General features: G+C 40.7%; 1 protein-coding gene across 3 annotated transcripts in view; it reads left to right on the top strand.

The window, feature by feature from the left end:
- The window catches only part of LOC126185099 (uncharacterized), a 232,359-nt gene that overhangs the window by 140,499 nt on the left and 78,710 nt on the right, over positions 1-13,150 (top strand). For all 3 annotated transcript variants that reach the window (XM_049927911.1, XM_049927910.1, XM_049927912.1), the window contains one exon: positions 12,682-12,779. In XM_049927911.1, coding sequence (XP_049783868.1) covers positions 12,682-12,779 — 98 coding nt within the window. The remainder of the gene's footprint in view (positions 1-12,681; positions 12,780-13,150) is intronic.

Genomic DNA, 13,150 nt, shown 5'->3' with positions numbered 1-13,150 from the left:
ATCGCAAATGGCTGGAGAGTTGCTTGACTGTTGTCCCAATGATATCCTTGGATGGCATCTTGAACTATAAATGCATAATTTTCAGAAAAGGCTACCTATAATTTCATCTTGTTTCAAATTATCCTTACAAAACTGGAGATAAGCCGATTGTGCTGTTGCTGTGAAGCTGTGTGTGGTCAGTTTGTCTATTTTTTGACAACACATTTCAAGAAAATCTTCCACTGTACTTCGCTTTGTTTCAAGACTTGTGTGATCCATGTGTATCCATTGTTTATAAGGAACAAGTTCATCGTCAGCCATAAGGAGTTCACCATACAGTTTGTTATTCACGTGTTCTGCAAGATTTGCCTTACCAGGACACTTTCCACACCTGTGTATCATGCACTGGTAGGAACTGATGTCACACACTAGCAGCTTCATTGCACCTCTGTAATCCAGATTGCGCGACCACTACAGGCGCAGGTTCGAATCCTGCCTCAGGCATGGATGTGCATGATGTCCTTAGGTTAGTTAGGTTTAAGTAGTTCTAAGTTCTATGGGACTGATGACCTCAGATGTTAAGTCCCATAGTGCTCAGAGCCATTTGAACCATTTTTTGCAATTCAGACCAGAATCCTTTATAGCAGCAAACATGAGCTTAGCATTTTGATGGGTCTCACATACACAAACAATGTGTGTGCCCCTAGCACTTATAGGCACAACCCATTTTGGCTGAAGATTGAAAAAAGATGATAAACCTACTTTGGTATTGGGATATTTTTCCTTGAATTCTATTTATAGTTCTGATATGTTGCATAGCAACAGTCTTTTTTGCATCTGTACATGTACATTTCCCATTTTCACCGTTACATAGTCTTTTTTTTTCCCCAGGCATTATGTGGCTGTAGTTATTATTTTCATAAAACTCCGACAATAGCACCTTTATTTCTGAACTCAGTTGCTTACCCTGAGCCTGCTGCAGTTGTGGAAGCACTCCTTGGGTTGCTTGCTTTACCATGTATGTAGAAACATTGAATTCCTTTGCAGTGTAGTCAGTAGATCACCTGGAAGGTGCAAGGGTAAGAATAGCTACTTTTTTCTGGTGTGTGGATACAGCACATTTTTCTTTCAAATCGTGCACAATTTTGTCCAAATCAGAGCACTTTGATTTCTGTTCCTTTGCAGCAGATAGTTCTTCCTCTTCCACCATTTGTGTTTTAATTCCATTTGAGCTTCTTGTAGTTTTCTTCTACCATAGCTGGGCCTGTCTCTTTTCCCATCTTTGTGTGTCTTCATGGGAGACAAGCCAAGAGCAGTTACTGAAGTTTTTAATTGCTCATCCGCTGTGGTTGTAGGTGGCTGATACTCTTCGTCACTGTCATGTAAATTATCAGAATATTCTTCATGTTTTAGCATTTTAACACACCTGGAACATAATTTTTGTCCTGGTTTCATGTTAAGTCCCATGCACTGATTCACTTTCAATACTGATTTTATATCAATTTCTCTGAGGATACACTTCACAGTCTTCTTATGAATCCAAAATGGATCAAAACAACTTCTTTGTAGGAAAGAATAATTATCCAGAAACACTTTCATATGATGATAACGAACACTAAAGTTTCCTGGAACTGTACTTCTTGTGCCCACAGGGTGTATCGCGGATCTCCATAGCAACAAATCTTGGTCCGATTCATCCAGATCGTACAGTACAAAGTGAATGCCACATTTTGTCACATATGTTGTTTTATGGCATTCAGATGCTTGTGCTCTACCAATACTGCAACTTGTTTGAATAAAAGCACCACTAGTACACTCTTCTGCCTCCATACTGACTTTCCACAACAGTACTGACCAGTCTGAACTAGAATCTTAAAAGCATGAGTAACCTGTAATTATTGCCTGTTTCCTTTGTTGTTCCTGCCTAACAATGACTCATTCTGTCCCTGAAAACTACCATTGTTTAACTTTCTGTTGCCTTACGGTTCCCAACAATTGCTGCAGCTTTATCTGAAACAAGCTGTCTGCATCATCACTATTACTTGCTAAATCGTGTTAAAAGAAACGTAACCAAATACATCTCTGTCAACTTTTATTGTACACAAATGCCTTGCAATAACAAGTTGAAATTTTGCCACATATTATATTGTGGTGTACTTATGCAGTGTTTGAAATTTGGCTTGGATATGATTTGTCCCTTTTGTGCTACCACACTTAGAAAATCCATGTTTTTCAGGTAATTTTTCAAATTTTTGTATTTTTGTGTGCAGATAACTCTGTTTGTGTGACTGATATTGGCAAGATGAGTTCTGTGTGTGTTTAGGCCACATTAAGCTTACCACAAAAAATTTATACCCTTTTTGAGTGAATTATATTTGGCATAGAGGGCACATACAATATGTACCTTTTAACATACTACATTTTTTTAATCACATTTTGGAATTTATTAGTTTCCCTCAGAAATATGTTGTTGGTGTTTTGATTCATAGAGTGTGTTCTCTAAGTGGATGTTACTGGGTTGTAAAAATTTCACTGGACTGTGTGGAATAGTTCCAAAGTTGTTAAGACCTGAAGTTGGGTCTGAAGATAGATTGCCAGATGTGGGTTGCAATTTCCGAATCATGCCACCTTCTTTCACAAGCCGTAATTTTGGAACTTAAAATTTTGTACATGAGTGTTCCACACTTGGTAACATTGGTGTGCTAAATTTAAGCCAAATCTGAGACTATCAGCTGGAACATTTTCTCAAATTGGTTGAATTGACATGTAATGACCCAGAAGGCAGTATGAGGAACAGTGTGTGACTGTGGGGCATGTGATCAGCTTGTCACTGATCCCTCCAGCCATTATTGCCAGTAGATGAATCCTGTTATGTAGCTGCTTCTTTATTCAAGCAGTTCCTCATTTGGTCTCACAAGGCCAAGCGGACACTATTCTAGATCTTCCTATATAAGAAAAATTGCGGTTTTGGCTATAATGATGCAAATAGCATAGCAATTTAAATTCTTGGAGCATTTATTGTGTTGCAGTGTATGATTATACTATCTGCTGATACCAGTAAAAAACTGAAATTTACTGACTTTAACTTGCTCTGTACTGCTCAATGCAGCCCAAAGGAATCGTCGTTATAGTGTCACAGTACATGATAATCGTCGTCCGTAATTTCCTGCAGTTACTTTTTCACCGGTCGAAGGACGATATTGGTCTCAGTGCAGAACATCTTTAATGACTCGAAGAAGTTCCCCCAGTCTTCTCGCAGAGTTAAACACTCGAGAAAGACTGTGCTGCAAAATAGTTGCAATCTTCTTCTTGTGCTCTCTGAAACTGCTCAGTTCTGATTAAGGATTACAACTAAACTTAGAGGAAAAGATCAGCCTCGTGGCTGCAGTGCATGTATGGACATTCGAACAAGCAAGGTGTGGAATTTGCACACAGAACATCATAGTGGAAAATGTGGCTGGTCCCCTTTGTATCTTCCAGCAACAATAACTATAACACAATACAGAAAAAGTTCATTTAATGTGTTGAGGATTTACAATAAAACTTCAAAAACATAATGTGCCATTGTGCCTCATCGTATGTGTGGGGGGCCTACTCATCTAGTATAGGGTGCCTAAAGGATGCTGCGTTCTTAGAATGGTATACAGGAATACGAGCACAATCACATTAATAGTTTTTATTACAAATAAGAAGAATGACAGTACTTAACATGTATTTACAACAAGTGTCACAAGCAGTGGACGACATGGAAACAGTAATGTTCTTTGCTAAGGACAATATTCAACAAGCAATGGATAGCGATCACTAACCATTCTGCCAGTGCCGGTCTAAAACTGTGCGAATACTGTCCAAATACTGAGCGAATACCGACCAGCCGAGACTGGCAAGAGCGGTGCTTATATTCTCCTCTTGTAGAGGCCACTCCTGTCACGGTGTGGCCCTAATCGGCGCACCATTGGCCAATGTCGTTTCACCGCCTCCTCTTCTCTTACGTTCTTCATCTTCGCTCCAGTGATTATGGTTATGCCAGAACATGGACCGTTGTTGTGTAGGGAGTGCAACCTCGATGGGGGAGGCAGGAATGTGAGTGCATCACCGAGCCAGAAGCTGTGGCTGCAGGGGACGTCAAGGTACTGGCTGTACCCCACCATCCAGCTTGCGCTTTGGTGGAAACATCCGGTGGAAAACAACCAGAAGGGTACATGTCCACCTCCTGCTGCCATGAACCAGATGGAGAAGGTGGCGATGGCTGCGGTGTGGGTGGGTCCGGCCCCATCGGTAGGACGAGAGGAGGCGGAGGAGGCGAAGTCTCCTTCTCAGTGGGGTTGTCCCGTGGTGTCATGATGATACCCTCTGGCGGCTGCTGTGGCCGCACTGTCCTCTAAATCATTGAATTTGGGGAAAGAGAGACTGAAAGATCATCGTGTAAATGACAGAGGCAAAGTTGATTTTGATGTTGGCACTGCAAATCACCTGGACCTGAAAGAAGATACATGCAAGCGCAAAGTCAATGGACTATCTTGCCTTGCGCTCATGTCTGCTGCCACAAAAAGCCCTGTAAAAAAAAAACATTGTGCGGCGCGAAGCGATACTTGGGGCCTGCCTTTGGCGACGGGTCCTGAGGAGGGTGGAGCAGTGTCTGTTGGCAGCAACCGTGAAGGAATGCAGCTGGTGATGGTCCTCCTCATGGGTGCGAATGATATGAGGCGAGAAACAGTTACAAACTTTGATCGTTGGTGTTTGCGGAGTGAAGTTTGGCCATCTGCTGCTTGAAGGTTCTGACAAAACATTCCACTTCGACGTTTGACTATGGATAGAGCAGTGCATTAGTGAAATGCTGTATGCCATTGCGTTCACAGAATGTTTCAAATTCATTTGATATGAACTGAGGTCCCTTGTCTGACACTATTACCTCAGGTAAACCTTAGAGGCAAAAAATCGATGACAACACCTGAATTGTCCTCCCGTGACATTGTCAAGTTCATTAGCACAGCAAAAGGAAACTTGCTATATGAGTCAACCACAATCAACCAGCGAGTGTTCCAAAAAGGTCCTGCAAAATCAATGTGCACACGTTGCCATAGCGAGTGTGACTTAGGCCAAGAAGAGAATTTTTGTGGTGGAGCGAACTGATTTTCCGCACATGCGTGACACTGTGACATCAACTGTTCTATTTGGGTGTGTATACCCTGCCAAGTACAGTGTCGATGCACTAACTGTTTCATATGAACAATCCCCCAGTGTCCTTGGTGAAGTAACTGCAACACTTATTTTTGCAAAGCTTTAGGGATCAACACACGTGACTGTCCACTGTCATTTTGAACAAGATTCACACCTATGTGCACGGCGAGGCTATGCCGACGTGCAAAGTATCGGCGCACTACAGAGTTCTTTATGCTATTCAAGGAACGAGGCCAAGATTTGTGAATGTACTGGAGCAAAATGTTCAAATCTGAATCAGATTCTGTGGCCTGTGCAGTCTTATAGTTCAGTGGGAAAGACTGAAGCAATTCAGAATCCTGTGCATTGATGTGACAACAAGATGCAGCAGAAGCATCAGAGTCTTTATTAGGGCCAATTGGCAGACGTGAAAGTGCATCCGCATTACCATGGTGAGTTGTCGGATAATACACAATCTCGTACTGGTATTGATACAGCAACAAAGCCCGTCTTTGCAATTTTTGGGCAGTTCGTACAGGAACCGGTTCTGTCAGATGAAACGACTGCAAGGGCTTGTGATCTGTTACTAAGTAGAATTTTCTGCCTTTCAAATAATGGTGAAATTTGGTGACACCATACACAATAGCCAATGCCCCCTTCTCAATTTGTAAATAGTTACACTGAGCTTTGGACAACACCTTTGATGCGAAAGCAATAGTCTTGTCTTTATCACCAATTCTGTGCGAAAGCACTGCATGGATTCCGTAAGAGGAAGTGTCAACTTGCAATACAACTGGTTTGTCAGGATCAAAGTGAACTAAGCATCTATCACTGAGCAATGCATCTTTAAGTTTTTGAAAAGCTACTTGGCACTCATCTGTCCAAACAAAGGGAATATGCTTTTGATGCAATGGAGCCGCTATTTGTGTAATATTTGGTATGAATGTTACACATAGTTCATTTTCTCTAAGACTGACTGAAATTCTGTGACATTCCAAGGAACTGGAAAATCCTGTATGGCTAACAAACGCAACTGAAGAGGATGTACACCTTGATTGTTCGTGACATGACCAAGATACTGCCACTCAGGTTTAAAAAAGTCACACTTGTCCAGTCTACACTTAAGTCCTGCATCAGACAACACACGAAACAAAGGACATACATTTGCAATATGTTCTTCAGGTGTAAGACCTACTACTACAATATCGTCCAGAGAGTTTGAACAATTTGGCACTTGTGCAGTCAGCTGTTCCAAATACCGTTGGAAAATGGTGAGTGCGGAAGCACTGCCAAAAGGCAAACACCAATATTTAAACAAACCCAAATGAGTATTGACCACACGCACTCTTAGAGATTCTTCATTGAGCGGTATTTGAAGATACGTGCCACACAAATCAATTTTTTGAAAAGTAGCATCCAGTGCCAAATTTGTCCATAAGATCCTCTGGGCTTGGCAATGGATAAGTTTCAATCACAGTTTGTGGGTTGACATTAGACTTAATGTCAACACGGAAGTGAATACCACCTGAAGGTGTGGGAAGCAAAACCAGTGGACTTGCCCATTGATTAACTGATGTGGGTGCAATAATTCTGCCATCTTGCAATTCTTTAAGTTCAGCAGTGACGTTGTCCTATAATACAATGGGAATAGTTCTAGCCTGGCATAATTTTGGCTGAGTATCTTCTTTCAGAATAATATGTGCAACAAAATTATTAGCCATGCCTAAACTTCCAGAAAAAAGTTCTGGGAATTATTTTAGCACACTAGCTACACTGTCTTTTGCATCGAATGCAGACACTGACAACACATTGTCCTGAATGTTAAAGCCAAACAAGTCAAAAGAATGAACACCAAATATGTTCACACACTAGCGTGATTGTAGCTCTGTAAAAGTCACTGTTTGCATATGCAAGTGATACATGCCAGGCAAAGTGCATGTTCCGAGAACGGGAATGTCACGTCCATTACAAGCTGTCAGTTGCTTGCTAATTTTAGACAGGCATGAGGAGCCTCACAGTTCATGTGTGTAACGATCTAGCATTGTGACAGAGGTACCTGTGTCCAACTGAAATTTCACGCATTTGCCACAAATAAGTAAATGAACATAAAGTTTGTTTGACTGGTGTATCACTGTAGAAACTGCACACATGCTGTTTTTGCTAAAACCCATTGCAGACATTGAATATGCTGCATTTATGACATGGTCCTTGTGACTAGATTTTTGCGAATGGGCCAAATTCTTATGTTTGTTCCGTTGCAAACATACGGATTGCACGTGTCCTTTCCTACCATAGGCGTAATACTGAGCTTGTCGGGAGGGGCAGTCTTGGCATTTGTGCCGCGAATAACATTGAGGGCAAGACTTAATTCTATTTGCCTGTGTAGCCGCCTGTGTTGCGAACTGCTTATGCGGCATGGAACATTGTTTACTCGGTGTGGAACGTTGTTTACTCGACATGGCAAGCGCACGCTGCCAGTGCGGAATGGGGTGAGCGCCAGCAAGGGACTCGACCTGGCAAATAGCTGGTTTCTCAAATGTATGAGCCGACAAGGCAGCAGAATCAGGGTGTATACGACCCGGGACAACCGGGATATCCGGGAAAAACCCGGGAATTTTTTCATCCGGGAGAAAACCGGGAAAAACCCGGGAATTTTCCGGAATTCTGGGAATTTTTCATTGTTTTAGCTTTCAGTTAATTTTTTGTAATTTTGACTGCAGAATTGATTCTCTAGCAAAGAATGTTATTGTATCCTGCTACTGGAGAATGATACTGCAGCAATAAAATATAAACGAGAGGAAAAAAAATAAAACTTTAGTGGCATAGGAAATGTGCAATTTACGACAACAAAACACCGTGCACGCACAAGCGTCAGCAGATCGCAAAAATATTTCAAAGGCCGTAGGGCGCAGACTAATTCTTCGTAACAATAAACTGCTTGCTATGAGCTTCGTCTGACCAGTTGCCAGCGGTCTGTTGCGCAAGCGCATTTGACTCGCGTATAAGCAGTACCTTCTCCCGCTTCCCGCTACTTGAAGTTTGGCTGTAAGCTGTATCGGTAGCAGCAGCAAGCAGCCAGATGCAAACGAGAAACATTTTTATCACGCGCCCTAGCTGCCAGATACGCGCTTGCACAGAGTTGCCTGAGTTGTAGTGGGGAGGGGGTTAACCTCCACGTGACCCGTCTTTACGTTAAGTGATTTCGCTGCTTCTCTTCGTGTACAGCTCCCACGTCAAATGAAAACAAAAACGGATTTCTGTGGCCGGGAGCTATCAATTGAATTAAAATACATTCACATAATTACGGAGGACAAAAATATATTATTAATTTCACTTTTCTGATTTTTATTTTATTTCCAAGTTAGTAGCAGTGAAGCATTAATCGCCTTGCAGAAGAATGAAGTTATTTTTGCAAGTTTGCTAAAGAAATTCCGCTGAGGCAATAATTTTATTTGAAACGAAGTGTTTCATTCTACAGTATTGGCTAGTTCCAACTGTTCGCTGAATTTCAAGTGCACGTTATCATCTTCTACCATGTATGGCATTATGCCATAATAAAGGACCAATCGATTCCCGGCGGGGTCAGGAATTTTCTCTGCCTCGTGATGACTGGGTGTTGTGTGATGTCCTTAGGTTAGTTAGGTTTAAGTACTTCTAAGTTCTAGGGGACTGATGACTATAGATGTCAAGTCCCATAGTGCTCAGAGCCATTTGAACAATTTTTTTAAAGAACCAAACATGAGATCGTAGAGTGCTGGTACTCCAAGAAAATTTAAATAAAAAAAAAAAAAAAGCCAATTTGCACTTCAAGCCGAATTATGCAATTTAGTATGGTTTACGAAATGTCGATACTCTTTGGAGTATCCTCTGATGCCCTGTTTCTTTTGTGGTGTAATGTAAGCTCTCTTAGTGCTTTATACACATGAACGTGCGGGCTTCCTACACCACTGCAGTTGCACACGCACAATAATGAGTTTTCTGGTGCTCTCTGGCAACTGGTAAATCAAACCTATTTCTAACAGTATTGCGAACGGTGGTTAGAAAAGTGTTACTTTCAAAGTAAATTTCTTTTTACGCAAGATGAATTATGTTACGTGTGAGAAAGTGGGATGGATATCTAAATCACAGAGCGTTCGAAACTGAACAGTTTGAGGACCAGCCACTTACAAGAATTTCGAGCCGAGTCATTTATGTCATAATTTTAAATTTACTGGCACATTTGAGTGATGTATCTTGAAGTATAACACACGCAAAAAAAGATCAATATTACATGTGAAAGCTTAGCTTCTATTGTAGCGTGTTAATCTTAGAGACCAATATTATATGTGAAAGCTTAGCTTTTCTTGTAGATATACGGTACTGTTTACATTAATGGTTCAAAATGGTTCAAATGGCTCTGAGCACTATGGGACTCAACAGCTTAGGTCATAAGTCCCCTAGGACTTAGAACTACTTAAACCTAACTAACCTAAGGACATCACACACACCCATGCCTGAGGCAGGATTCGAACCTGCGACTGTAGCAGTCCCGCGGTTCCGGACTGCAGCGCCAGAACCGCTAGACCACCGCGGCCGGCTTTACATTAATGTAAACCGTTAACTTTTCCTCTTGTGTGTTCGCGCTATGTAACCAGTGATCTTGCTATTGGCTGACTATAACTCGTGGCCTATGCTCTGAATAGCTGCTGTCATCGGCTGGCGAGATCTCGTGGCTTGAGATATGACTCGCTTACAAAAGGACATCGCAACCTCGGTTGCAACGCTCCGGAATCTAACGCGCTGTTTGGTGCAATTCGTATTTATACTTTCGTAATGCGAAAATATGCAGCTTATATGTTGCTGCAAATGAAAGGTCTTTCCAAAACTTCTTTCCTTTTTTTTTCTATTAAAAGTCTCTCCAAAACTTCTCTGCTCCGTCTTTTCTTTTTTTTTCGAGAAGTTGTACGCGATTATATAAAACGTTAACCATTCAAAGGGTTGATAAGTTTTACAGTTCCGAGGGAAAATCTACGGAAAACCTAGTCACTTAGCACAGAAAAATATTTTCGTCCGGGAAAAAGCATATTTTTTTAAACGGGATATCCGGGAGAAATCCGGGAATTTTTTTTCCTTGTCCCCGTAGACACCCTGAGAATCTTACTGACCTAGTATTTGCACTACCTGATGAAATGATGGATCGGACTGTTTCCAAATTTTTTCTCTGAGTTTGACATCAGGTATATTGTACATGATTGCATCAAGCAACATAACATCTGAATATAAAGCACCACAAGCACATTTGAATTTGCATTTCCTTGTCATACGTTGCAAATCTGTTATCCATTCGTGATAAGTTTGTTATGACAGTTTTTTTTTTTTTCAAGTAAAGAATTGATACCTAGCTGCTACCACACTCACGTGTCGGTTAGTTACGGACGCTACCATATCGTCGTAAGCAAGTTCACTCGGAGTGGCGTTAGGGAACAGTTTTTGTAGGAGTCCAAACACTGCACTTCCTACTGTTGATAGTACACAGTGAAGTTTTACAGTACCTGGTACATTGTGGGTGATGACATGGGCTTCAAATTGTGACAACCACTCGAGCCATTCTTCTTCTCGTTCACAAAACTGTTGAAAGGTGGTGTAGCAGCTGTAGTAGCCGGTGCTTCTTCCATCAGGCACGCAGTGTTGGCCAGCAGCTGCTGCACTGTGTTGAGTAATGTGGAGATTTGTTAAGTCTGGAACTGAAACATTTGCATTATGCATTGGCTGTGTGGCATCTAACGTGTGCAGCTGCGGCGTCTGAGCAGGGGTGGGACAGGTGGGGTGGGCATGTTGGAAGATTCAAATGCAAAAAAAAAAAAAAAAAAAAAGTAAAGGCGAGCAAGTAAAATTAAGACACAAGCAAAGACAATTTCTGCAACTCCCATCTGAAAACACAAATTAGAAAAAACGACAAACTCTAAAAGCAGTGAGCGCCCCTGCAAAGAGAGAATTAAGATGCCACCACAAAAAACGGAAACGACAATTCCGTGGCCACCAGGCACTAGGTTCGGCGGATACTCTTTGCAAAACGTGAGGTCCTGCCTACTCATCTCATATAGGGTGCCTAAACGATGCTGCATTCTCGGAGTGCTATACAACAACTAAAGCAAAATCACATTAATAGTTTTTATTACAAATAAGAAGAATGACAATACTTAACTTGTATTTGTATTTACATCCAAGTTTCACAGGCAGTGGGCGACATGGAAACAGTAATGTTCATCGCTATAGACAATGTTCAAACAAGCAATGGATATCCATCACTAATAACTGTTCTGCGAGTGCCGGTATACAACTATGCGGATACTGCCCGAATACCGAGCGGCTGAGAGTGGCAAGAGCGGCGCTTATATTCTCCTCTTGTAGAGGCCACTCCTATCATGGTGCGGTCTTAATAAGTGCATCCTTGGCTGATGTTGTTTCACTGCCTTCTCTTCTCTTACGTTCTTCATCTTTGTTCTGGTGCTTGTGGTTACGCCAGAACAGTATGTTTTCTTGTGTACTGTTAGAAAAATGCTATTAAAAGCCTTGATGTGATCTGAGTACATTTATTTGTGTGTAACTAAACTATTACAGTAGTGTATCACATTTTGGTTATGTTAATTTAATGTCACTGTAGATATACTCATTAGTTATATAGATTTTATATTGTTATAAATGGATATTCTGAGAAACTATAACAACAAAATTGAGTTTGATATGTTTCTCTTCTCCTTTCTTTTATAATGTGGAAATGTTCTGTTTGTTTGCTACTGGTGATCCAGAAAGTAATTTTGATTTGCTTCAACAATATTCATGTTACTGTGGATCAAGCTCTGCATTCTGTGATTTTGCTAGACTGTAATAATCAAATGAAATAATTTAGCTCATTCAGAATAACCAGATAGCATCATGAGAGGAAAGTGCATTATATTGAGTTCCTTTGTGCTAAACTTTAACAGGAATATTTGATTTATAGACTCTGTGGTGGTGACAGTAAAGCCTCTTTATTTTTCACAGCTGGTTAGACATTTATTTTCTGTTTTCTGTCAACAGTTTCAAATTAGATTTTGTGCTGTTAATGTTACTGGTAATGTCAGGTTTGTTTAAGTTTAAAAAGTTACCTTTCAGTGTAGTTTTTACCATTACTCTTCAAGCAGATGTTAAAAAGTTCTAGAAATATACTTTTACAATACCAGTGCAAACTGTTTGTACATACAACTGTGAAATAAGTGGACTATTAAATTCATAAAATTATTTAATATCTCAGAATTATTATCAAGGACAAGAATGTCATAGGAATAGTAACATAGAAAGCATTACACACTTGACTATTTAAAAATAAGATTTGTACTCCTCCATTACTAGAGTACACTCCATTCACAAAGGTATTCAGTTTGATTTCATATTGCAATATAAGCAGAGTTGCAGCTTTCAGATTCCTAGTCCAAACCTTTGCCACTGACTTTTGATAGTGTGAAAATTAAGTTGATAACTAATTTTATTTTTTATTTATTTTTTTTATTTTTTATCTTGCAGGCCACGTGAGCAATCTGAACCTTCAGTCCTGGAAGGAACAGCAAGTACCACTCCCCAGCGTCTAACACCTGTGAAATTTATGGCCGCTCATGTCAAAGGTAGAGAAGAAAGAAATTTAATGTTGTAGAATGTGTATTTATTTTTAATTTTGTAGATAGTGAAAGTATTTGTTTGAAGAAAGTGTCGCTTTTTTAAGCCTCCATACATGCATTTGGTGACATTGGGTTCCAAATTTACATGTACCCATTGAAAAATAGATATTGTATTGCTTCCCTAAATATAAATTGAAAATTCAAATGTCAGGATGGCTTCTTTGAAAAGGCCATGTCCAATTTCGTACCTCCATCTCCTCCTTCCACCTCCAGTATCCTCCTCCTCCACCTCCCTCCCTCCCTCCCTCCCTCCCTCCCTCCCCCACCCTGCCCACAAAGGAGGTCAAACTTGAGCACAAGTTCCATCTGTAAAAAAT

Source organism: Schistocerca cancellata, chromosome 4 (assembly GCF_023864275.1).
Source record: "Schistocerca cancellata isolate TAMUIC-IGC-003103 chromosome 4, iqSchCanc2.1, whole genome shotgun sequence".
Taxonomy (NCBI): Eukaryota; Metazoa; Arthropoda; class Insecta; order Orthoptera; family Acrididae; genus Schistocerca; species Schistocerca cancellata.
The sequence above is the reverse complement of the archived record's forward strand: the minus strand, read 5'-3'. Positions and strand labels throughout refer to the sequence as shown.